This window comes from Brassica rapa, chromosome A01 (genome assembly GCF_000309985.2).
Source record: "Brassica rapa cultivar Chiifu-401-42 chromosome A01, CAAS_Brap_v3.01, whole genome shotgun sequence".
Lineage (NCBI taxonomy): Eukaryota > Viridiplantae > Streptophyta > Magnoliopsida > Brassicales > Brassicaceae > Brassica > Brassica rapa.
Window position 1 is genome coordinate 5,972,876 of NC_024795.2, and position 21,249 is coordinate 5,994,124.

A 21,249-nucleotide genomic window follows, 5' to 3' on the forward strand; every position below is an offset into this window, starting at 1 on the left:
TCCCACGAAATAATCAAGTACTCTTTCCTAAGCTAATTAGGAAGGAATTAATCAGATTCTTCCTCTCAATTGAAAGCAATTCTCTTCTCTTTCAGGGTTGATCGATAGCTCTGTTTCCTGCTGCAGTTACTGGTTAGTTTCATTCACCCTTTTGCTATGTATTTGATATATTTTTTTTTTCTAGAAATGGGTTTAAGTAGAACACAGACGAATCATAGTTGGAATAGACTCTAGTTCCTTTAAAAAATATACGATTGCTTTTGAGCTCCCATCATAGCTGAGACAGAGTAATAGCTTTGCGAGAATGTTAGTTTGGATCTTTAGTTGGAACTCTCCGCTTGTGCTTGGTTTTGAAAGTCTCTTTCTTGATTGACGATTCAATAAGACTGTTTCTAATTACCAAACAAAGTTTGATTCTTGATACAGCCATGGAGTTGGAGAGCTTCAGGGTAGGTCTTACCCCTACAGTCTTCTACATACCCGGTTTCGTTACTGACCAAGAGCAAACTCAGCTCCTCGATCATGTAAACCCCTCCCCACATCTTTTGCATTTTGAGACATGTTGATTTTTATGTTCCTCTCATACCCATTTTGCTGTCGTCATGTTAAAAGATATATGGAGGATCTGGTTCCAAGTGGAAGACGTTAAAGAACAGAAGGTTACAGAACTGGGGTGTGTTGTTAGGAGACTTTCATCCACTTCGTTTTCATTACATTGTGTTTGTGTGAATGTTAGAAGAAACAAAAAAAAAAGTCTTGAGCTTTTCTTCTTTCTGCAGGTGGTATGGTCCATGAAAAGGGTCTTGTTCCACAAGAGTGTAAGTAAAAAATTTGTAAAAAACATCAAATCATCCTTTGGGTTATTAAGTTCTATATACTCAAAAGAGTATATATAAATACCTTTTGCATTGTTTCAGTGCCTTCTTGGCTGACAAAGATTACCGCGAAAATTCATGAAAGCTCGGGTCTGTTCCCTTCTGCTATAAATCATGTCCTCATCAATGAATACCATCCTGACCAAGGGATAATGGTACTTCACCTGTCTTCTCAGTGGTTCCTTTCTTATGAATTGGTTTTTGTGTTTATTCTTCTGTTTTAGTTTTCTGCTTAAGTTGATGAGCAAGTTTTGTTACTTCCATGGTTGTTTTTTTTTCTACAGCCACACCAAGATGGACCCGCATATTTCCCTGTTGTAGGTATCCTGTCTCTAGGCTCACCTGTCGTTATGGACTTCAGTCCTCATTTGAGATTAAGATCGTCAGGCGATGATGACATTTCTAGCGATCAAAGTGGAAAGAGTGGTGTGCCCGAGAGAGATAATCAACACTCATTCTCTGTCTTGATGATGCCTCGAAGTCTACTAATCTTCAAAGATGATGCTTACTCAGGTAAAAGCCTCATCTCTGTAAGCTTTTAAACCCTATAGTTGAACTACATAAGAGTAGAAAAAGAGTAATCCGGATCAGTCAGTTATATTCATATTAATCCTGTATTATTTTCAGATTACCTCCACGGAATCAGCGATAGTCCAACACAATGCTACAAACAGGTGCACAACACAAAGCTCCTTTTCATATGAGAGCATGATCATCCTATTAGTGAACAAGACTGTGATTCTAATGTGGTGTTTCCTAACCAGGTCGTGAATGAAACTGAAGCTTTGGCTTACTCTAGTGGAGATTCAAGAAAAGATGGTGACAACAAGATTCTCCACAGAGACCAAACTCGAGTTTCACTTACCTGCCGTTTAGTCCCCAAAGTCCACAAGAATCTCTTCAGGTTTTAGAGAAAACAAAACAATGTAGTTTTCCTGGAATGTCATACCGTTTATGACTGGGAAAACCGTCACGATTTGTAAACGTGGGAACCGAAAACGGCACGATTTGTGTTTGTGAAGAGATAGGATTAAATATGAGCCCTACATTTTGTTTTTATTTTCTTGCGGAAGAGATAATAACACTATACAGTCTCACTCTATCCTCACCAAATCATCTTTCTCCTTCTCCACCAAATCTCAAACCCTAGATTCTCGATTCTCCTCCTCCCATGGCGATATCGTCTCCCGCCTATTCTAGACTCATCTCTCCCTACTCCTCTCCTTCCCCTTCCCTCTCTCCCGCCATCTCTACTTCCGTTAAACTCAACCTCTCATCCTCCTTCCTCCCTTCGTACTCACTCTCCACCACCCCCTCAGCTTCTCAATCCCCCCGCCGCTCCTTCACCGTCCGCGCCGCGCGCGGGAAGTTCGAGAGAAAAAAGCCCCACGTCAACATCGGAACAATCGGCCACGTCGACCACGGCAAAACCACCCTAACCGCCGCCCTCACCATGGCCCTCGCCTCCATGGGGAACAGCGTCGCCAAAAAGTACGACGAGATCGACGCCGCGCCGGAGGAGAGAGCCCGCGGGATCACGATCAACACCGCCACCGTCGAGTACGAGACGGAGAACCGCCACTACGCCCACGTTGACTGCCCCGGCCACGCAGATTACGTCAAGAACATGATCACCGGAGCTGCGCAGATGGACGGAGCCATCCTCGTCGTCTCCGGCGCCGACGGACCTATGCCGCAGACCAAGGAGCACATCCTTCTCGCTAAACAAGTCGGCGTCCCCGACATGGTCGTCTTCTTGAACAAAGAGGATCAGGTCGATGACGCCGAGCTGCTTGAGCTTGTGGAGCTTGAGGTTCGTGAGCTTTTGTCGTCTTACGAGTTTAACGGTGATGATATCCCGATTATCTCCGGATCCGCGTTGTTAGCTGTAGAGACGCTTACTGAGAATCCTAACGTGAAGAGAGGAGATAACAAGTGGGTGGATAAGATCTATGAGCTGATGGATGCTGTTGATAGCTATATTCCAATTCCTCAGAGACAGACCGAGTTGCCTTTCTTGTTAGCTGTTGAAGATGTGTTCTCCATCACGGGGCGTGGGACTGTGGCTACAGGGAGGGTTGAGAGAGGGACTGTTAAGGTGGGAGAGACTGTGGATTTGGTTGGGTTGAGAGAGACTAGAAACTATACCGTCACTGGGGTGGAGATGTTTCAGAAGATTCTTGATGAGGCTTTGGCTGGTGACAATGTGGGACTGTTGCTTAGAGGGATTCAAAAGGCTGATATTCAGAGGGGGATGGTGTTGGCTAAGCCTGGGAGTATTACTCCGCATACTAAGTTTGAGGCGATTGTGTATGTGTTGAAGAAGGAAGAAGGTGGGAGGCATTCTCCGTTTTTCGCGGGGTATAGGCCTCAGTTTTACATGAGGACGACTGATGTGACGGGGAAAGTGACGAAGATTATGAATGATAAAGATGAGGAGTCGAAGATGGTTATGCCTGGGGATAGGGTGAAGATTGTTGTGGAGCTCATTGTGCCGGTTGCTTGTGAGCAAGGGATGAGGTTTGCTATTAGAGAAGGTGGGAAGACCGTTGGTGCTGGAGTTATTCAGTCTATCATCGAGTGATCGATTAGAGAGTTTCATATAGTGAGCAATCTTATCTACTTGCGTTCTTTTTGTTTCACTCTTGATTCGCAAAACTCTTTTCTTTTTGTGCCATTTTCTGTAAGAACTTGAAATCAAAATGTCATATATTTCTTGATTTCCTGACTTATTTTCTCCTCCAATCCTCTTATCAATTCCAATAAATTAAGGTTTTTCCAAATTGCAAAATTAAAAAATTGCCAAGTATTGAATCAACTTGGTTCGGTTTGTTGCTGCATGATTTTGTTAAATTGTTAATTTTTATTATTTACTTTTTAAATAAGTGAAGTTTTGAAATAAGATTTTTTTTTTTGTTAATGGTACTTCTTCTTGTACTAATTTTTGTGGATTTCTCGGAGAACTTGCTAAAAAAAATTTCAAAAATCCTTGAATTTTTTTTGGATTACTAGTAGTACTTTTACATTTGAAAATAATAAATTTTAAAACTTTTTTTATCAAAGAAAGAAAAAAATAGATTTAGAGACACAATATGCGAAAACACTTTAACACATTATCAAGAATCTCAATTTTTAAATAAGAGGAGTTGGAAAAAAAACTTAATAAATAAAACATCTTTTAACCCCTTTTTTATGTGTCTAGCATCTTATGATTTTAAAATATAATATTATGATATACAAAAGATAGATGTTTAAGCATGATTTCTTTGTATACAAAATATTGATATTTTACCTTCTGTTTTTGTATTTTAAATATTGATGTTTTAAACTTTGTTCAATGCATTCTACTTTTAAACTAAAACATAAATTAAATCTTAAAGTACTACTAGTAAAATCTTAAAGTACTACTAATAAATTAAAGATGGGTATAATTTTATTGGGAAGTAAACAAAACTTAAAAGTGAATTTAAAATCAATAGGTAAAAATGTATATATAGTTTTTTATTAATATGTTTGCAAATTTCAAAATATTGATCTTTCAAATACAAAAATAATAATAAGTTTTATCTCTATTTTACACCAAAAAAAAAAAGTTTTATCTCTATAAGATTAAAAACAACCTAAAAACAATATTGAAAACACAATTTGCGCGCGTGGCTATTTTAATAATTAAGGAAATTACGTGACGGAACCATATAGTGAATTTCAAGTACCGTATAGTCTTATTAACCTTACTACGTCTGTCTTCGCGTTTGCATCAAGGGAAACACACAGAGCGAGACAGAGAGAATATTCTATTGATCATGTGCGTCTTTGAACCCTGATCCCTTCAAGTATCTATATATATTGACGAGTATTAGTTGATCATTTCAAACAAATACTGAAAACGAAAAAATAATGTTGTCCCTACTTCCTATTGTCTTGACCTTTTTTGTTCTTATTCTCAATCTCATCCCTTGTCTCTTCGTCTCTAGGCGTCTAAGTGTTCCCCTCTCTTTTACAAATATCCGCAGACTCGTCAAAATCGCAGCTTCTCAATGCGATGAAGAAGACGAGAGGTGCGAGAAATCGTAGTATGCTTTTTATTAATCATAGTTTTTACGTGATAAACGTTTTAAAAAAGGTTTAAAACTTTTACTTGATGAACGTCATAATTTTCATTCTATTTCTTGATAAAATGAATTGTTTCTCTGCCTAGTCTGAAAATAACGAATGACAGCCTACAACCAAGCTATAGAAGCCAGTTAGTGTGTGACTGTGTCCGTATTCAACCAACCTAACGGAACGAGTAGACTATATATAGTCATTTGGTTTGCTCCATCTAGTTAGAGTTTTCATAACATTCTAGTGTGCATGTCAGTATTGCTAAATGGTAGAGTCGCAGATTTCTGCTTTTTAAAATAAAAATCAAAAGGACACGATTTACTTTCTTAAGTAAACAACTATATGTAGATGACTCGCAGTTTACTTTCTTAAGTAATCAAAACGTCGAAGTCCTTTATATATCAGGTCGCACCTCACTTGTAATGTGGGATATTCCTAACATGATACAATTTTTACACAACTTCCCTACACGCACAGTATTACCGCACTTTCCTGTAAAATATGGGTGGCCAAATTATTTTCTCATGGAACTATCATATATCATCAGACGTCTCCTGAATTATAACCTCGTTCTTTTTTTTTATATCGACATTATGACCCGTTTCTACGTATTCCTGAAATAATAGTTTCATACTTACTTTCCATTTTAAGTATAAGCCAATTTAAAATTGTATTATAAGCCTTTTAAATAGACATTTAACCAAGCCTACGACCTGAATTAAATCCATTTACAAGTCTAATTCAGATTATTTTCATTTCGAATCTTTCTTAAAGATCTGTTTCGAGTCTTATTTTTAGTTAAATGTCTATTTAAATGGTTTATAGTTTAATACAAAAATAGTAAACCAATTATAACCACACATGATTTTAGATTTCGAACTTAAACTGTTGTCTCATGAGGAATTAAGTCTGATGCTATACGATAGTTTGTGGACTCTAAAATATGACAAGACAACAGGATTAACACATACTAGTAGATAATAAGCGTTATATATTATTTGTATGGTTCATATACGGATTGTGAACTACTGATTCCTAACTTTCTACGAGATCTTTATATTCTTGCTAATTTGTAGCGGTACAACTGGAAAGGAAGAGAAACAAGGAAGAATGCCAAAGCATGTGGCGATCATATTGGACGGAAACAGACGCTGGGCAAAGAAATTAGGACTCACGACTGCAGAAGGTCACGAGGCCGGAGTGAAGAGAGTTCTTGATCTTGCTAAGGATTTTTTCACGTCGGGTGTTAACACGGTCTCACTCTTTGCTTTCTCCACTGAAAATTGGGGAAGACCCGAGGTAGTGTGATTATTATTAAAGAGATGTAACATTCTCAAGATTTGTCTTATATTTTCATCGTTTTATTTTTTTTGTTAATTTTCTTTTATTTGATCAGGAAGAAATTAGAAACTTGATGTCCATATTTGAGAAATTCATAAAGATGAAGATACCTGACTTCCAAAGGTACACAATAATAACATGTTGTGTTTTGATTTTTTGATATTAACAATAAACATGTTATATGCTTTAATTTTCCCATTCTTTATTTTGAAGCTATAAAATCAAGATCTCTGTGATTGGGAACCGCGCAAACATCCCTGAGCCGCTCCTAGTATCAATACGAGAGGCAGAAGAAGCTACAAAGAGAGGCACCTCATTATGGCAATTGACTATAGTGGAAAGTTTGATATCATACAAGCCTGCAAAAGCCTTGCTGAAAAGGCGAAAAACGGAGTGATACAAGTGGAGGAGATTGACGAAAATGTGATGGACAAAGCATTGTTGACGAATTGCAGTGAGTTCCCAAATCCTGACCTGATGATCAGAACGAGCGGAGAGCAAAGGATCAGTAACTTCTTCCTATGGCAATCAGCTTACACTGAGCTCTACTTCCCTACTGTTCTATGGCCTGACTTCACCATGGCTGACTATCTCAAGGCCTTGACTTGGTATCAGAAAAGGGATAGGCGATTTGGTCGAAGAGTTTAAAAACTTCTTTGTCTCCCCAAAATAAATTGTTCAACTACTGACCTATGTGCATTTGTGTGTTTACATTTAATAGTGGATTTAAAACTTCATCAAACCAGGAATCTCATGTATCATCAATTCATCAAAAGCTGTTTCGTTTATGGGTACTTTACATTACATATAAGAAAGGTTCATTGTCTCTCATATTCGTCGTAGCGAAGCTAATCTCCTCTCTAGATCATCTACTTCAGTAGATTCCGAGCTGCAAGAAGAGTTGGAACATGAAACGAATGAATTATTTATTCAAAAGAATCTTTATAGATCAAAAGTAAGAACTGATATGGTCATACTCGTTCTTGTTATTGACTGTAGTGGGAGCAGCGTTTTTTGTAGCAATTCGGCCCTTTGGAGCTGAAGATAGCTGTTTAGAAAGAAGCAAGAAACATAGTTTAAGTTTTAAACCATTCTGAATGTTTTTCTTGACAAATTTAGCCTAATAACTATTTAAAATTAACTAACCAGAGATGCAACACCAACACCAATCTCATCCAGCACCTATAAGAAGGAGACAATACAAAGGAATGAGTCAGATAGAGGGAGCTTGGAGAAAACTACGTAAGTATGAATCTTGTGATTGGAATTGCAGTAACAAACCTGGTTAGTGAGATCTTCAGTTTCTTCTTCAGCTTCGTCTTTGTCAAGTGTTTCATCAATTGCCTCTGACATCATCTCTATCTGTAACACACACAAAACAAACATGACACAGCCAATCTTTGCCAGGGCTTCAGAGAAATGAATAGAGATAGTGTTTACCGTCATGTCAAGTTGTGCTGACTGCTTCTGGAACTCCTTGATCACCTTAGCTTGTTTGGTCGGTGCCATTTGCTGAAAAATGTGAAAACAGCATTGCAAGTTATGTCAAAGAAAGAAGTGATAGGGACCCAAGCAAAGTGTGATAACTACCTTGTTCATTGCAACCATAGCTGTGGTTGCACCTTTCATGCCTGATGAGATTGAGGTGCTTGCATACAATGCCTATTTATCATTATTATCAAACAAGTAAAGTAAGCTCATAACGGTGTCGAAGCATGTGAAGATGAATTGGGAAAAGAAATAAAGAAAGCTAACCTGTGTATGAGTGGTTACACCACGGATTTGAGCACGGCTTCCTTGCAAGTTGGTGATCTGTTGCCTCAATCTAACAAGCTGCCGAGCTAAGATCTTGGTGGCCGCCTATGACAAAGTTTAAAAAAAAAACAAAAAGAAGCTTATTAATACCCAATCTGACAGTGTTGAACCAACAAGCTAGTAAACAATAGCCATACAATCCTCTGCATGATTAACAAGCCTAAGCACCAAATAATAGTAAGGAAGAGTTGTAACTTTACTAGACAGGTTTTACCTCATTTCCAGTTTTAGCAGTTTTCTTGATTTCTGCCACAAGCCTCTTCTCCTAATGTGGCCATGTCAGTAAAACCGTCAAGAGTTACTAATGTAAGCAAAGAAGAAAAGTTGGCAGAAGGTGTCATTGTTCGATGCCTGCAAAATTACATTGAGTAAAAATCCAAAAAACTAACTTACAATGCAAATAAAGAGTAATCCAAAGGAAACAAAGCTCAGAGCTAGCATCGCATGATGCAACTAACTCTAGACTCAGAACTAAATGACCAATAACTGATTTGTGTTCTTTTCTTAACTAACTTTGATGATCTAAGGGAACCACCAAGATCCCAGATAAGAAGCAAAACCAGTCTTTTTCAACATATGATATGTCTTATCACAGTTCTAATAACACTTCCATTTGCTAGACCATGTTTCTACTTAAGATCTAATATGCTTTGTAGAAGCAATTTTTTAAGAGAGAGAAGAACACATACCACGTGTAGCCACAGCCATTTCTCGCTTGCTGGTGCGGAGAGCATCTGCATAAGCAATAAATTTACAATAGAATCAAATTAAAGTTGGATCAAATTAGAAGTTGCTACACTGTCAGATTCCCTGCTCAAATTTTAAAGGTGACAACTTTGCAGAACCGATCTAGAACTATGTTATGGACCACAACATCAGGTTCAATCACAAGTAAAAATATAAAAGGCCATTACGAGAGGGATCTATATGTGATAGATCAGTCCACCATTAGGATCCGAAATTCCAAAAAAAAAAAAGAAAAAGATCAAAGCTTTTACCTTTAGGAGTGGTCTTCTTCTTGAAAATGTTCATGGCAATCGGAACAGTGACACAAAACCCTAGATGGAAGTGAAGTTGATCTCTATACAGAAAGACAAGAGAAGAGTGTAGCCTTTATATTCTTGTCTCAATCTTTATTTTTCCGAGTATAATAAATGTTTCTTTTTCTGAACACTTATAAGTGTTCTTCTTATAAGTGTATAAGACTAAACGCAACGGTACTATGGATTTGGAAATCACCCGTTACGCTAGAAAATGAAAATCCCTCTTAGGAAGGCTTGATCAATGATTTTAATTTATTTGACTAAGCCCAAAATTTTAGAAATTTTAAAAGTTTAAAAAGATTCAAATGGTTAAAAATCAAATCTTCCAGTTGTTATTTTAAGTGATCCATAGATTTTCAGGGAGTTTTGAAAAAAAAAACATATTATTAATAATATTTAAATCAAATTTTGTTTTCCAAAGAGATGGATTACCATCTTTTGTTTGTTTGTTTGTTAAACATGGATTACAATTTTTCTGTGATGGATAATGAATATTAGAATCAGATTAAAAATAATAAGCTTAACATTATTTTGAATAAACATTTGTACTTTCAGTGAGAGGCTTTGTTCAATGAAATGAAGAGAGATGATCAAACCAGTAGAGATATTCTTGCAGGTGAGGGTTGCTTAGAGTTGGCACTTGATACATCTGGATCCACCATAACCTATACATTTTACACTATAAGAACCAAGGTGTAGAAATTTCTGAAATCTTCACCACCAATCTCGACCGTTAGTTTGTTAAGAACTTGATAAGGCCTTGGAACTATTTAAACACAATAATATACACAGTTTAAGTAGATCATTAGAGCATCTGTAATGGTGTTACCCAAAGGAAATCCATATATCGTGGGGACTCGCAAATAATGCAATGATTCACTAAGAAAGAATCATTATTTAGGAATTTTAAGGATTGAATCTTTAGATTTTGGTGGGATCCACTAATTATTTAATTATTTTTTTCTTAAAGACTATTTCTTAAAGATTCCTATTGCAGGTGCTCTTAACTCCGTATATCTTTTATGCCCTCCCTAATCCAAAGCCTGAATTGTAGATTACTACACATACCGTTTCGGATTGAACCAAAAAATTGATCCAGTCTGATCCAAAACTGGCTTCTGGCTCCTAAAGTAAACTTTTTCTTCCTTTGTTCCACGAAAGCAACAGAAACATTCGTGGGACAATTAGTGAAATTCCTTACATTGATTTTTCAAAAAATCAGACCATTCAAACACTTGAGATTAATTGACGTAAGCCATGACCATCTAGCGGGATCTATATTCTAGTTAACAGGACCTGATTGCTACGTTTGAACCGCCGTTTGGAAACAATCAGAAGCGCGTGTTAAGACCGCATCTTATTATTATTGACTTCAGACAGACCTTGCTTTTTGATCTCAAGCTCTGTCCAAATAATAAACTAATAATAATAATAATTAAAAAAAGATGAATTAAACAAAAAGAAATAAAGAGAGATAAAATCGAAATCTATTGTCCATTTCTCAATTTGGATTGGCCTCTTTACATATCTGCTCTTTAGAGTTGGCCGGGTCTGCAATCGGATCCTCTCTTCCCCATCTTCCCAATCGGTATGATCAAGATCAGAACTTTTTTTCAAATTCTCCTTGAATTTGTAATCCCAGCACTGTTCTCTTCAATTTCATACAAAAACTCATGATTTGATAATGGATGCAGAAGCTTTTGGCTTTGAATTGGATTTGGGTTTCAAAAAGCCAGCTCCTTTTCTTCTTCTTATCAGGTGAGTCCTTTTCGTTATGTTTCTTGATTCGATGCAATGACACATGCATAAAGTATCGGTTTTTCGATTGAGTTATTGAGAAATGTTAAGCCTTTTGATGCAAATTGGTGATTGATTATATTGGTTAAAAACCAAGCAGATATGCAGGACCAGCTGGTGTGTCATGGATGTAGAAATACATTGATGTATCCTAGAGGAGCAACCAATGTGCGTTGTGCGTTATGTCACATTGTCAACATGGTTCCTCTTCATCCTCATCCTCATCCTCCTCCTCCTCATCATGGTATCACTATATCTACATTCTATCGTTTGCAGCTTTTGTTTGAGACACATTGGTTGAGTTCTGAAGTCTGAAGTCACAGCTCATGCAGGGATGGACATGGCTCACATTGTATGTGGTGGTTGCCGAACTATGCTTATGTACACGCGTGGGGCTAGTAGTGTAAGATGCTCTTGCTGTCAGACTGTCAACCTTGTCCCAGGTAATATATAAATGTCTTTGTTTCATCAGCATTCTTCTGTTGAGATGCTTTCATAACTTCTTTTCCACTCTTCCCCAACATATTATGTGGAGTTTAGGATTTGTAAAAGTAGATGAAGCCTTTAGATGATACATAACCGCTTTGTTTGATGATCTACCATTAGATTCTTACCTTTAAGTTGTTGCCTCTGGGATGTATGATTGTCTTTCTAGTGTTGATTCGTCTGTTGAAACTGTGCTTGACATTTTGTGACAGGACCCCCACCGTCCAATCAGGTTGCGCATATCAACTGCGGGAACTGCCGGACGACACTCATGTACCCTTACGGTGCATCATCTGTTAAATGCGCTGTTTGCCAGTTTGTTACTAACGTTAACGTGAGTACTCCTTTCACTTCTCCATGGTTAAGTACAAAGGATCTTACTATTAGCAGTTCAGTTTCTGATTCTGTTTTTTTTTCTTCTTAATCCGCAGATGAGCAATGGAAGGGTGCCTCTCGCAAGTAACCGGCCAAATGGAACAGCTTCTCCCGGGACAATGCCCTCTACATCCACTGTGAGTTTATCTAGTAACTCTGTTCATTGATCTTATGGAACTGGGTACTTACTTACTCTGTTCATCTTCTCCAGCAGTCAACACCACCGTCTCAGACACAAACTGTCGTCGTAGAGAACCCAATGTCCGTTAATGAAAGTGGAAAGTTGGTGCGTATTACTTATCTTCTCTTTGTTCTTCTTAGTTACTCATTAGAAGAGGCTTTTGCAAAGTGACTGAAACACATATACATAAATTGCAGGTGAGCAACGTTGTGGTTGGAGTGACAACAGGCCAAAAATAACTTATAAAGAATCATTTGATCTGAAAGATCAAAATTGGTTTCCTCTATCCCTGCGTCTGGTTTGTGCATATTACATACTGTTGATGAACACTTTTTTTTTTGTTGTTAAAAAAAAAGTTGATGAACACAAAGGTTTTTTGGTTCAGTAATGTGGCATTCCTGTTTGTAGACTCCATTGACCATTTGTGGCGTTGTTAATGTATGTATTACTATAAACTGATACACCAGCCAAACATTAAGATTTGAGTTTGAAATCTGTTTCTTCTGTGGATAAGCAATGTTGCTCACAGAAACTGATCTTTACCTTTTGGTAGATTAGTTAACACTGCTCTTAAAGCAGATCTTGGAATCAATACCCTCCAAGTAAATACTCTGTATACATTTGACACACAGATCCTCTTGATAACTCAATGCACAACAGTGGCTTGTGAGAAGATCCTGTTAGCTAGCGGGTTAGACCACAAAGAGCTGGAAACTACTCTTGGGGCTAAGAATGTCTGCATTCATGGCTACTTTAGCTGCAGCCATTGTAATGTCAGTGAACAAAGAGAGATACCTTGGTTGTAGCCACTTAAACCGCTAAGTTTCAGCACACACCACCTTTCCTGTAAAGCTCACAAAACCTTATAAAGGTTCAATACCTATAGAAACTAAAAGCAAAATGTTTTTGAGTTATTGTTATTTATTAACAGTGATTCTTTGTGAAAGATGTTACAGTCTAATGTAATGGTGAGCTTCCACAACTTCAACATCCTTTTTTGTGTGGTTATTACATAAAATTTAAATCTCCATTTGGCTGCTTCTTTTTAACTCTTTATAATAATATAATAATATTTCTTAGACCAGACTCCAAGATAGCTCTTTTGGTCATGGTTGCCCTAATAAAACTCTGCTCTATTTTTTTTCTCTTTTCTAAAAAAAGAAAAAGAAAAACAAAACCCTCTTTTTATTTTCACAGATAATTGAGATATAAACGTTACAAAAACCAATTTCAACTCAACTTGTCAGTCTTGAGATAGATAAACTTGTTCGGATTCTTGGCCCCTTCGAGAAGGTACACTCTCATCTTCCTCCTTTTAATGGCCGTAGTAGATCTTTTGCTTTTAAAGATTCTTTATTACTCTTTTTTTGAGTAGAGAGTACGTTTTTAAAAACCAGATCAGCGGTTAATTGCGTGAGTAATTGAGTTGGGTTTGTGTAAAGTTCGATCCTTTGAGCTATACTTGTAACTGGGCTTACTCTCAGATTCTGTTTTTGCCTTGTTTCTCTTTTAGACAAAAGCTTTATGCTTTCTGGGTTTCTAGGGTTTTGTTTTTTAACAGATCTTTTCTTTTGTTTAGGGTATAAAGTTTGGGTCTTTGTTAACCCCAACTGTTAATGGAGAGTTCTGCATCTCCAGCAGCAGAGTCTAAGGCTATGGAGGTTTGTCTTCTCATCATTTGCTTCTTCATGTTTGCTAGATTTGAACTGTTGCAGTTTCTGAAGGTGATTTTTTTTTTAATTTACAGGTTGATTCTGAGAAACAATCGGTTAAAAGAGATGGTAGCCCTGGGCCGGACTCTACTCCTCCTAGTCCGAAAGTAAGCAACTGTGTTTCTAGCAAGTATTGGTTAGTCAAATGTGATGGATGCTATGTGTTTGCTACACAGGCTTTAGCTTTGATTCTAACCAACTCTGATTTGGACCAAATTATTTGTCTTGCTTGTCAGTATCTTTCTTTGCAAATCTCATGTTTTGAGTTTCTGAGAGTTGTTCTTATACTTCTGCCTGATACTTAGCAACCCAGTCACTTGGTTCTTGAGAATTTATCAATTTCTTTACAGATTTCATTGTTCTGAGTTTCTTTTTGTTTGGTTTATTTAATTCCTATATCTTTCTACGAATAGATGAGCCTAGGTACTGAATAATGTTGTTTTGTTTTGTTTTTTGTTAATGGAGAAGGTTGCATCTCCTGCAGCAGAGTCTTTGGCTATGGAGGTTCTCTTCTTATCCTTTGCTTCTTGTAACCTCTAGTTTTCATGTTTGCTAGATTTCTTCTGGAGATGATTGATTCCCTTCTTTCTTTAATACTGTTCTGAATGTGGACTTTTTTTTTGTAACTTTACAGGTTGATTCTGAGAAACAAGAGATTAAAGGAGATAGTAGCCCTGAGCCTGATTCTGAGAAACAATCGATTAAAGGAGATAGGAGCCCTGAACCTGACTCTGCTCCTCCTAGTCCTAAAGTAAGCAAATATGATTAATATCTTTCTTCAGTTAACTGTGTTTCTAGCAAGTATTGGTTAGGCAAATATGATGGATGCTGTGTATTTGGCTATTTTCTACACATGTTTTAGCCTGATATACCAAATTCTTTGTCTTCCTTATCAGTATATTCCTTTGCAAATCTCATGTTCTGAGTTTCAGAGAGGGTTCTTATTGTTTTTGCCTGATATTTAGCAACTTAATCACTTGGTTCTTGAAAATTTACCAATCTCATCTGGACAGAAATGAGCTCATTAGTTTCCTTTTGTTCATTTTATTTCCTGACTATCTTTTCAACGAATAGATGAGCCTGATTACTGACTAATGTTTTGTTTTTGAGGTATCTGCTAAATGGAATCCATTAGAAGCTTGCAGGCCTTCGGTTGATGATGCTCCCATATTCTATCCCACTAATGAGGTACTTCATAAAATCTAGCTTTGGTTCTGTCTTTATTAATTCAAGTGCTATCTCTTCAGAAATTTTCATCCTTTTGATACTTTCTTTGTCAGGACTTTGAAGATCCACTTGCTTACATAGAGAAGCTGCGCAGTAGAGCAGAACTATTCGGCATATGTAGAATTGTACCACCCGTTGCGTGGAAACCTCCCTGTCCTCTGAAGGAAAAAGAAATATGGGAGAAGTCCAAGTTCCCCACTCGGATTCAGCTGATTGACTTGCTTCAAAACAGAGAACCGATTCAAAAGTCTCCCAAAAGCAAGAAGCGAAAACGGGGAAGAGTCTCTAAAGTTGGATACTCAAGAAGAAGAAGAGGTTCAGGCAGCGATGATGATGATTCCACTGAAGATGCTGAAGGGAAATTTGGTTTCCAGACTGGGCCAGATTTTACACTTGAAGAGTTTCAGAAGTATGATGAAGAATTTAAGGAATCTTATTTTCAGTTAGAGAATGGTTCCAAAGCGTCTGAAAATAAGAAGTTTAAACCTAAGGTTAAGGATATCGAAGGCGAGTATTGGCGGATAGTGGAGCAAGCAACTGATGAAGTAGAGGTATATGAATCATTTCACCATTTTATTTTGCATGGATTTTTTTCTAAGTTGCTACTCTTCTTGTTTGGGCCTATGACAGGTGTACTATGGAGCTGACTTGGAAACGAAGAAATTTGGAAGTGGTTTCCCCAAGTATTCACCAGATTCTCGTAAAAGTTTAGAAGAACATCAATACTCTACAAGTGGCTGGAACCTAAACAATTTATCGCGTCTCCCTGGATCTGTTTTATCTTTTGAGAGGTGCGACATCTCAGGAGTTATTGTGCCATGGCTTTATGTTGGAATGTGCTTTTCAACTTTTTGTTGGGTAAGTTAACAATTTTCCTTGTAGGATAAGCTCTTGTTAAGTTATATGATCTATGTACTAACCATCTGCTTCTTGCTTTGTTTGAAACAGCATGTTGAAGATCATCACCTTTATTCCTTGAACTACTTACACACGGGTGATCCAAAAGTTTGGTATGGGATCCCTGGAAGCCATGCTGCGTCCTTTGAAAACGCAATGAAAAAACTTCTTCCAGATTTGTTTGAAGAACAGCCTGACTTGCTACATCAACTGGTAAAAAGCTTATCTCCATTTCAAGCTTTGCTCATTAATTAGAACTCCTTAGGAGATGAGTTTTGCTTAAAGATAGTATGTATGTCATTCTGCGCCTTTTTTTGATTATAGGTCACCCAGTTATCTCCAAGCATCTTAAAAGAGCAGGGAATACCTGTCTATCGAGCTGTCCAGCGCAGTGGAGAGTTCATTCTAACCTTCCCCAAGGCCTACCACTCTGGGTTCAACTGTGGTTTCAACTGTGCGGAAGCAGTGAATGTTGCACCAGTTGATTGGCTGGTTCATGGACAGGATGCAGTGGAAGGATATAGCAAGCAGCGGCGAAAGAGCTCATTGTCGCATGACAAGCTGCTTCTTGGAGCAGCTATGGAAGCTATTTATTATCTCTGGGAGCTGGCAGTTACAAGGAAGAAGACCCCTGTGATTGCGAGGTGGAAAAGAGTTTGTAGTGAGGATGGATTGCTTACGAAGGCAGTCAAGGTGATTCTGTTTCTCTCTTTCTTTTTCGTGTGCTTACATATATAAGCATGCATGTACTAACATAGCTAAGGTTAAGCAGAAGCGGGTGGAGATGGAGGCAGAAAGACTAAATCAACTTGGGGATAGTTATAGCGTGGTGAAGATGGAGGGTGATTTTGACATTAAGAGAGAAAGAGAGTGCTTCTTGTGCTTCTATGATTTGCATATGTCTGCTTCAAGCTGCAAGTGTTCCCCCAACCGATTTGCGTGTCTTACCCACGCTAAGGATCTCTGTTCATGTGAAAGCAAGGATAGATTTGTTCTTCTTCGTCATACTCTGGATGAGTTACGGTCTCTGGTCAGAGCTCTAGAAGGGTATCCCGATGCCATAGAAGCTTGGGCACGTATAAGCCGTGAACATAATCCTTCACGGCAGCAGAGCGCAAAAGAAGCATTGGATTTCAAGAGCAGCACCTCCGGTTCAAAGAGTCGTGGTTCATCGAAAACACAGCTACAAAACAATCTCCAGTTAGGCTCTGAAGGCTTACAAAGTGATAAGGAAGTTAAGTTGAAACAAGATGGTGATCAAGATGTACATGGCATCACTACTAAGTCTGATGAGAAGAAGATTGCGGTTAAATCTCAAAACCCACATTCGGTTTCAGATGTAGGGTGTAGCGAGCCAGATGCCGCAACCAATAGGTTGAGTCACTCTGTTGAGCTTTTGAAGTCTGGATCTCTTGTTGTTAAGAAGCAGTGGTGCAGTAAGCAAGCCATCTACTCAAAAGGTGAGATGAATTTGAGGATTTCAGATGAGCTTTTCAGTTTAGCATTGTTTTTTGCCTTCTAAGACTTTTTGCTTTTGAATGAGTTTTACAGGATTCAAGAGCCGTGTTAAGTTCATAAGCGTGCTTGATCCAACAAAACTAACTAACTACATCTCCGAGGTTCTGGATGCAGGGCTTGCTGGTCCACTGTTCAGGGTAGGGTACCCTTGTCATGTTGTGGTTTCAAGACGACAGTGCTCTGATCTATTGTTATATATATTTTCAGGTGTCACTAGAAGAATGCCCCAGCGAGAACTTCTCGAATGTATCAGCTGAGAAGTGCTGGCAAATGGTGATACAAAGGCTTAAACTCGAAATCATCAAGAGATGTGATCAACCAGCTAGCTCCTTGACCGCTTTACAGGCTTTGGAGAGTATTGGACTTGAAATGTTTGGCTTTCTCTCACCGCACGTTATTCAGGTAACACAACTCGTTTTCTCATACTTAGCAACAGAACTATGATCTTTAATCTCTTGTCTCATTCCCCTTGAGCATCTTCCTTACTCGTTTGCATGACTAAAAGTTAAACACTGTGCGCAGGCGCTTGAGGCTCTCGATCCAAAGCATCAGTTGGAGGAGTATTGGAACCAAAAAACAGCGAAAGTGTTTGGTGTTGAACTCACAAAGGAAGGAGAAAAGGATAATGATGATAAAGAGAAAGGAGGGGCTTCAGATCCCTCAATGGACAGGGACACAAGGCTTCTGCGTGGACTGTTGAAGAAGGCGACACCGGAAGAGCTAGCAATGATGCATGGACTTCTATGTGGTGAGACACGCAACACCGAGCTCCAGGAAGAGCTCTCCTCTTTGGTGGATAAGATGGAGAAAAGTCCTTGAGCTCATCATCAACTCTTTGAGGTTGATTGTGTCATTGTTCCTTCGTATGTGTTCAGGCTTCAGTCGTTCTGCTGTATTAGTAAAGAGAAATCTAGAGAGGTAAACAAAGTAGACAAAAGGGTTTGTTTGTTCTGTCACTTCCTTTAGAAAAAGGGTGTAGGATTATTTAATGTACTCATGTACCATTGTTCCTCTATTTCATCTGTTGTACTATCTTTAATTGAAGGGAAAATGCTTCTATGATTAGTAGACGATTTAAAACAAGACAGAATGAAATTTGGCAACAATTGTATCATATTTTTGTCAAATGAACCTGTGTTAAACCTGTATGAGCAGAAGATTTTAACAAAAGACCAAGTGGGTTTATAGTGGAGAAACAAGCACAAATCTGGATTCAGAGCCTTTATAGGCAATCGTTCACACAAGAGGGTTTGAACTAAAATGAGAATTTTCTTCAAGTACTTTGGCTTGCACATAAGCAAAGTGTAGGAATCTGTACAAAGAGGAGAATCATTAAGTGAGATCATCCTCGTCGAGATCATCACCAGCATTCATCTGAACTGCAGTAACATCTCCTGTTGGTAGCTTTCTCGCCAACTTGATGATCTGCACACAAATATTTCTCCCTATTAGATCTCATTGTTTAATGAAAACTTTCTACGCTCTTCTGGATTAACAATAACCAAGAAATGCATAAAAGATACAAACCCCAAACACTGAGACAGGATTAGGATTAAGCAAATCATTTCAATGAATTTACCGCATGATCCAAATTGGAAACGGTGCTTGAACACGCCACTTTCTTGATTTCTTCGATGTCACCTTCATTATAGGCTGTGAGCAGTCTGCTAGCAGTTCGGTTCTGATCACTTTTCAGAAAAGCATCAATCCTATACATAAAAATGAAAAGAACTTCAGACAAAATAACTGGTATCCCATTTCCAAATTTGACTAAAGCTGTTCGTGTTTCTTGTTTGATGTATGGTCCAGCCATTACTAGTCATCGAACTACTGAGTGGCTGCATAAAGAGAGAAGAGTATACTCACTGAGAACAATCGTTGTAGCATTTTTCAGCCTGCTTCAGGTCATGACCATATAGATATACAATGATTGCACTAAGATATGCCTGAAATAAAGAACAGAACAGTTAACTCAAACTAATCAGAGTGCAATGGAGTTGAAAAAGATGAAACCAGATCACCCTATACTCATACCTTACACTGGCTATTTGTGGCGTCGCACTTGTCAGCTGCTACACCCAATCTTAAGAAAAAGGTTGCAGCATCTGTGAACCTACAATTTTAAAATTGTAAGTGAATCAATTTCTTTATCAGATAGATGGAGAAAAACATTTAGTGATACCGCTATTATTCAAAGCATAGAAAACATATCCATATGCAATGAACCTTTATCGTGGGATGTATATTGAGGTAAGCAAGAACTTACTTCTCGAGCTTTATGTAAACACTAGCACAAGCACGGTATAGATCAAAGGCCATCTGGTCCCTCCCATCTTCTTCAAGAATTTCACAAGCATCGGTGTATAGTTGGATGGCATCTTCAGGTTTGACCTCTTCCAAAGCACTGAAGAATAAAAATTATCGAAGATCAAACAAACAAAAAGTAGGAGCAAGCTCGAGAAATTTATTAAAAGGTCAACATAAAAGATTACCGAGCAGCCTTTCCAAGAGCATCTGATGCGGGCTGTGCCCTACCACACTCAACATACAGCTCAGACGCCTTTCTGTAAAAATCAGCAACTTCATCCCAGATACTTAGCTTCTGTGCTAGGGCAGCAGCAGACTCCATATGTTTTGCAGCATCCCAGGGACTATTTCATATCAAGGATAACACTAAATAGGATGATCTCTGTATACAACAATATAACAACTAGCAGCAGATGATAATTAGCTCAAAAAGGGTAATTTTGGATACGAAGATTGCATCACTTGTCCTTGCGAAGCTTTCTCGAGAGCCACTTTAGCTCTTTCATATTTGCTTGATGCCCTAAAGCCATTTGCTGTATGATGAAAAAGAGTAAACAAGACAAGAACAAAATCAGTATTCATTTCGGCATGAGAATAGCCTGCCACGCTCAAAGCTTTCACATATTAAACATTTTTGGGATAACTAAAAAGGAAGACAAAAAGAAATTCGAAACACAGAAGCTGCCTGCCATAGAGGAAAAATACAAACCTGCTTGCTCATACAACTCAGTAGCACCTCTCCAGTCAGCACTCCATCTAGTGAGCGTGAGTTTTGTCCTGTGCGAATGTGAATAACCAAAAATGCTTAGAACGATGCGAAAACAAAAACAACACCATTTTGAAAGCAAAGAGATGTTCCATATCAAACCAATCCAAAATGATTTATCAATCCTTGTCAAACCAGGAAGATTATAACACTACATACTCATCATCAACTCTAGACATTTTTGCATTTACAGAACTGCAAAAGAGAGTATTTTTCATTTCAAAATTAGCAGTCTCCTTGATTCTATCAAAATAAAGGAGTGTTCTTAAGCATAAAGCAATCTCAGCTGCTTAATCTGTTCCTAAGCAACACAGTTCACGAGATCCTAGATTCGCCTTTCCAACAAAAGACCTCGATCGAATCATAAAAATGGATCACGACAAGTTTTATCGATCACCGTTACAAAAGAGAACCTTCTCAAATCCTAAGAGCAGAGTCATTTCCATTTATTAGTTGCACCGATCATTAACATCATCGTACAGAGACATTCACATATACGGTAAAGAGAGGGGAAGAGGAAGAAGAAAGCATACATCTTGTCGGCTTTGGACATCATCTTTTCAGGATCCGAAGACATGACTTTTCAGTAAACGTCCCTGCGATCTAGCAAACTCCGAGATCGATCTCCAATTCTACAATCGCCGCTCCACTCTCCTCTGATCAAAGATGTGCGTTTTTTTTTTTAGCAAAAGATCTTTTATTTTTAGTCATAAATAATTAGACTTTATCTTCCCCATTTAAAAAAAAAAATTAAAAAAAAAATATTTTTCCTTACACCAAGCAAAAAAAAAACAAACCTTTACAC

At 38.0% G+C, this 21,249-nt stretch overlaps 6 protein-coding genes and 1 pseudogene across 19 annotated transcripts; 5 read left to right on the forward strand and 2 right to left on the reverse strand.

The window, feature by feature from the left end:
- The first annotated feature begins 2 nt into the window (after positions 1 to 2).
- LOC103858160 (alpha-ketoglutarate-dependent dioxygenase alkB homolog 6) lies at positions 3 to 1,972 on the forward strand. 2 transcript variants are annotated; one of them, XM_009135472.3, is made up of 8 exons: positions 3 to 132; positions 410 to 524; positions 613 to 673; positions 780 to 818; positions 918 to 1,030; positions 1,160 to 1,388; positions 1,503 to 1,549; positions 1,640 to 1,915. In XM_009135472.3, the coding sequence occupies exons 2-8, from the start codon at positions 429 to 431 to the stop codon at positions 1,784 to 1,786; spliced, it is 732 nt and encodes a 243-aa protein (XP_009133720.1). In that variant the 5' UTR covers positions 3 to 132; positions 410 to 428; the 3' UTR covers positions 1,787 to 1,915. The 2 variants fall into 2 exon arrangements, with proteins under 2 accessions (XP_009133720.1, XP_009133712.1); XM_009135464.3 differs by having other exon boundaries at positions 29 to 132; positions 427 to 524; positions 1,640 to 1,972.
- A 15-nt stretch (positions 1,973 to 1,987) lies between these two features.
- On the forward strand, positions 1,988 to 3,595 carry LOC103858174 (elongation factor Tu, chloroplastic). Its single transcript, XM_009135483.3, has one exon. It carries the CDS (start codon positions 2,047 to 2,049, stop codon positions 3,457 to 3,459), a length of 1,413 nt encoding a protein of 470 aa, XP_009133731.2. The 5' UTR covers positions 1,988 to 2,046; the 3' UTR covers positions 3,460 to 3,595.
- A 227-nt stretch (positions 3,596 to 3,822) lies between these two features.
- Positions 3,823 to 7,016, forward strand: LOC103864233 (annotated as a pseudogene).
- Positions 7,017 to 7,027: 11 nt separating this feature from the next.
- On the reverse strand, positions 7,028 to 8,470 carry LOC103864243 (vacuolar protein sorting-associated protein 2 homolog 2). The gene is made up of 8 exons (XM_033274719.1): positions 8,350 to 8,470; positions 8,076 to 8,180; positions 7,911 to 7,982; positions 7,761 to 7,832; positions 7,602 to 7,682; positions 7,467 to 7,502; positions 7,298 to 7,368; positions 7,028 to 7,209 (listed from the first exon to the last, which is right to left on the reverse strand). Exons 3-8 carry the CDS (start codon positions 7,947 to 7,949, stop codon positions 7,149 to 7,151), a joined length of 360 nt encoding a protein of 119 aa, XP_033130610.1. The 5' UTR covers positions 7,950 to 7,982; positions 8,076 to 8,180; positions 8,350 to 8,470; the 3' UTR covers positions 7,028 to 7,148.
- A 2,059-nt stretch (positions 8,471 to 10,529) lies between these two features.
- Positions 10,530 to 12,517, forward strand: LOC103858192 (protein LSD1). Of its 6 annotated transcripts, none has more exons than XM_033274698.1 (9): positions 10,530 to 10,766; positions 10,873 to 10,949; positions 11,009 to 11,020; positions 11,073 to 11,219; positions 11,308 to 11,418; positions 11,674 to 11,795; positions 11,893 to 11,973; positions 12,048 to 12,122; positions 12,215 to 12,517. In XM_033274698.1, exons 4-9 carry the CDS (start codon positions 11,078 to 11,080, stop codon positions 12,254 to 12,256), a joined length of 573 nt encoding a protein of 190 aa, XP_033130589.1. In that variant the 5' UTR covers positions 10,530 to 10,766; positions 10,873 to 10,949; positions 11,009 to 11,020; positions 11,073 to 11,077; the 3' UTR covers positions 12,257 to 12,517. The 6 variants fall into 6 exon arrangements, with proteins under 6 accessions (XP_033130589.1, XP_009133777.1, XP_033130581.1 ...); XM_033274690.1 differs by having other exon boundaries at positions 10,531 to 10,766; positions 11,299 to 11,418; XM_009135529.3 differs by lacking the exon at positions 11,009 to 11,020 and having other exon boundaries at positions 10,873 to 10,936; positions 11,076 to 11,219; positions 12,051 to 12,122.
- A 578-nt stretch (positions 12,518 to 13,095) lies between these two features.
- On the forward strand, positions 13,096 to 18,436 carry LOC103858232 (probable lysine-specific demethylase JMJ14). Of its 8 annotated transcripts, none has more exons than XM_009135576.3 (14): positions 13,096 to 13,310; positions 13,597 to 13,678; positions 13,765 to 13,836; positions 14,195 to 14,235; positions 14,411 to 14,480; positions 14,840 to 14,917; positions 15,010 to 15,507; positions 15,587 to 15,814; positions 15,905 to 16,066; positions 16,178 to 16,546; positions 16,626 to 17,313; positions 17,405 to 17,508; positions 17,579 to 17,773; positions 17,894 to 18,436. In XM_009135576.3, the coding sequence occupies exons 2-14, from the start codon at positions 13,634 to 13,636 to the stop codon at positions 18,188 to 18,190; spliced, it is 2,847 nt and encodes a 948-aa protein (XP_009133824.1). In that variant the 5' UTR covers positions 13,096 to 13,310; positions 13,597 to 13,633; the 3' UTR covers positions 18,191 to 18,436. The 8 variants fall into 8 exon arrangements, with proteins under 8 accessions (XP_009133824.1, XP_009133798.1, XP_009133831.1 ...); XM_009135550.3 differs by having other exon boundaries at positions 14,195 to 14,233; positions 14,364 to 14,480; XM_009135583.3 differs by having other exon boundaries at positions 14,198 to 14,235.
- A 30-nt stretch (positions 18,437 to 18,466) lies between these two features.
- LOC103858222 (gamma-soluble NSF attachment protein) lies at positions 18,467 to 21,191 on the reverse strand. The gene is made up of 9 exons (XM_009135539.3): positions 20,978 to 21,191; positions 20,388 to 20,455; positions 20,127 to 20,211; positions 19,864 to 20,022; positions 19,638 to 19,775; positions 19,406 to 19,484; positions 19,238 to 19,317; positions 18,951 to 19,080; positions 18,467 to 18,796 (listed from the first exon to the last, which is right to left on the reverse strand). Exons 1-9 carry the CDS (start codon positions 21,019 to 21,021, stop codon positions 18,704 to 18,706), a joined length of 876 nt encoding a protein of 291 aa, XP_009133787.1. The 5' UTR covers positions 21,022 to 21,191; the 3' UTR covers positions 18,467 to 18,703.
- Positions 21,192 to 21,249: the final 58 nt, after the last annotated feature.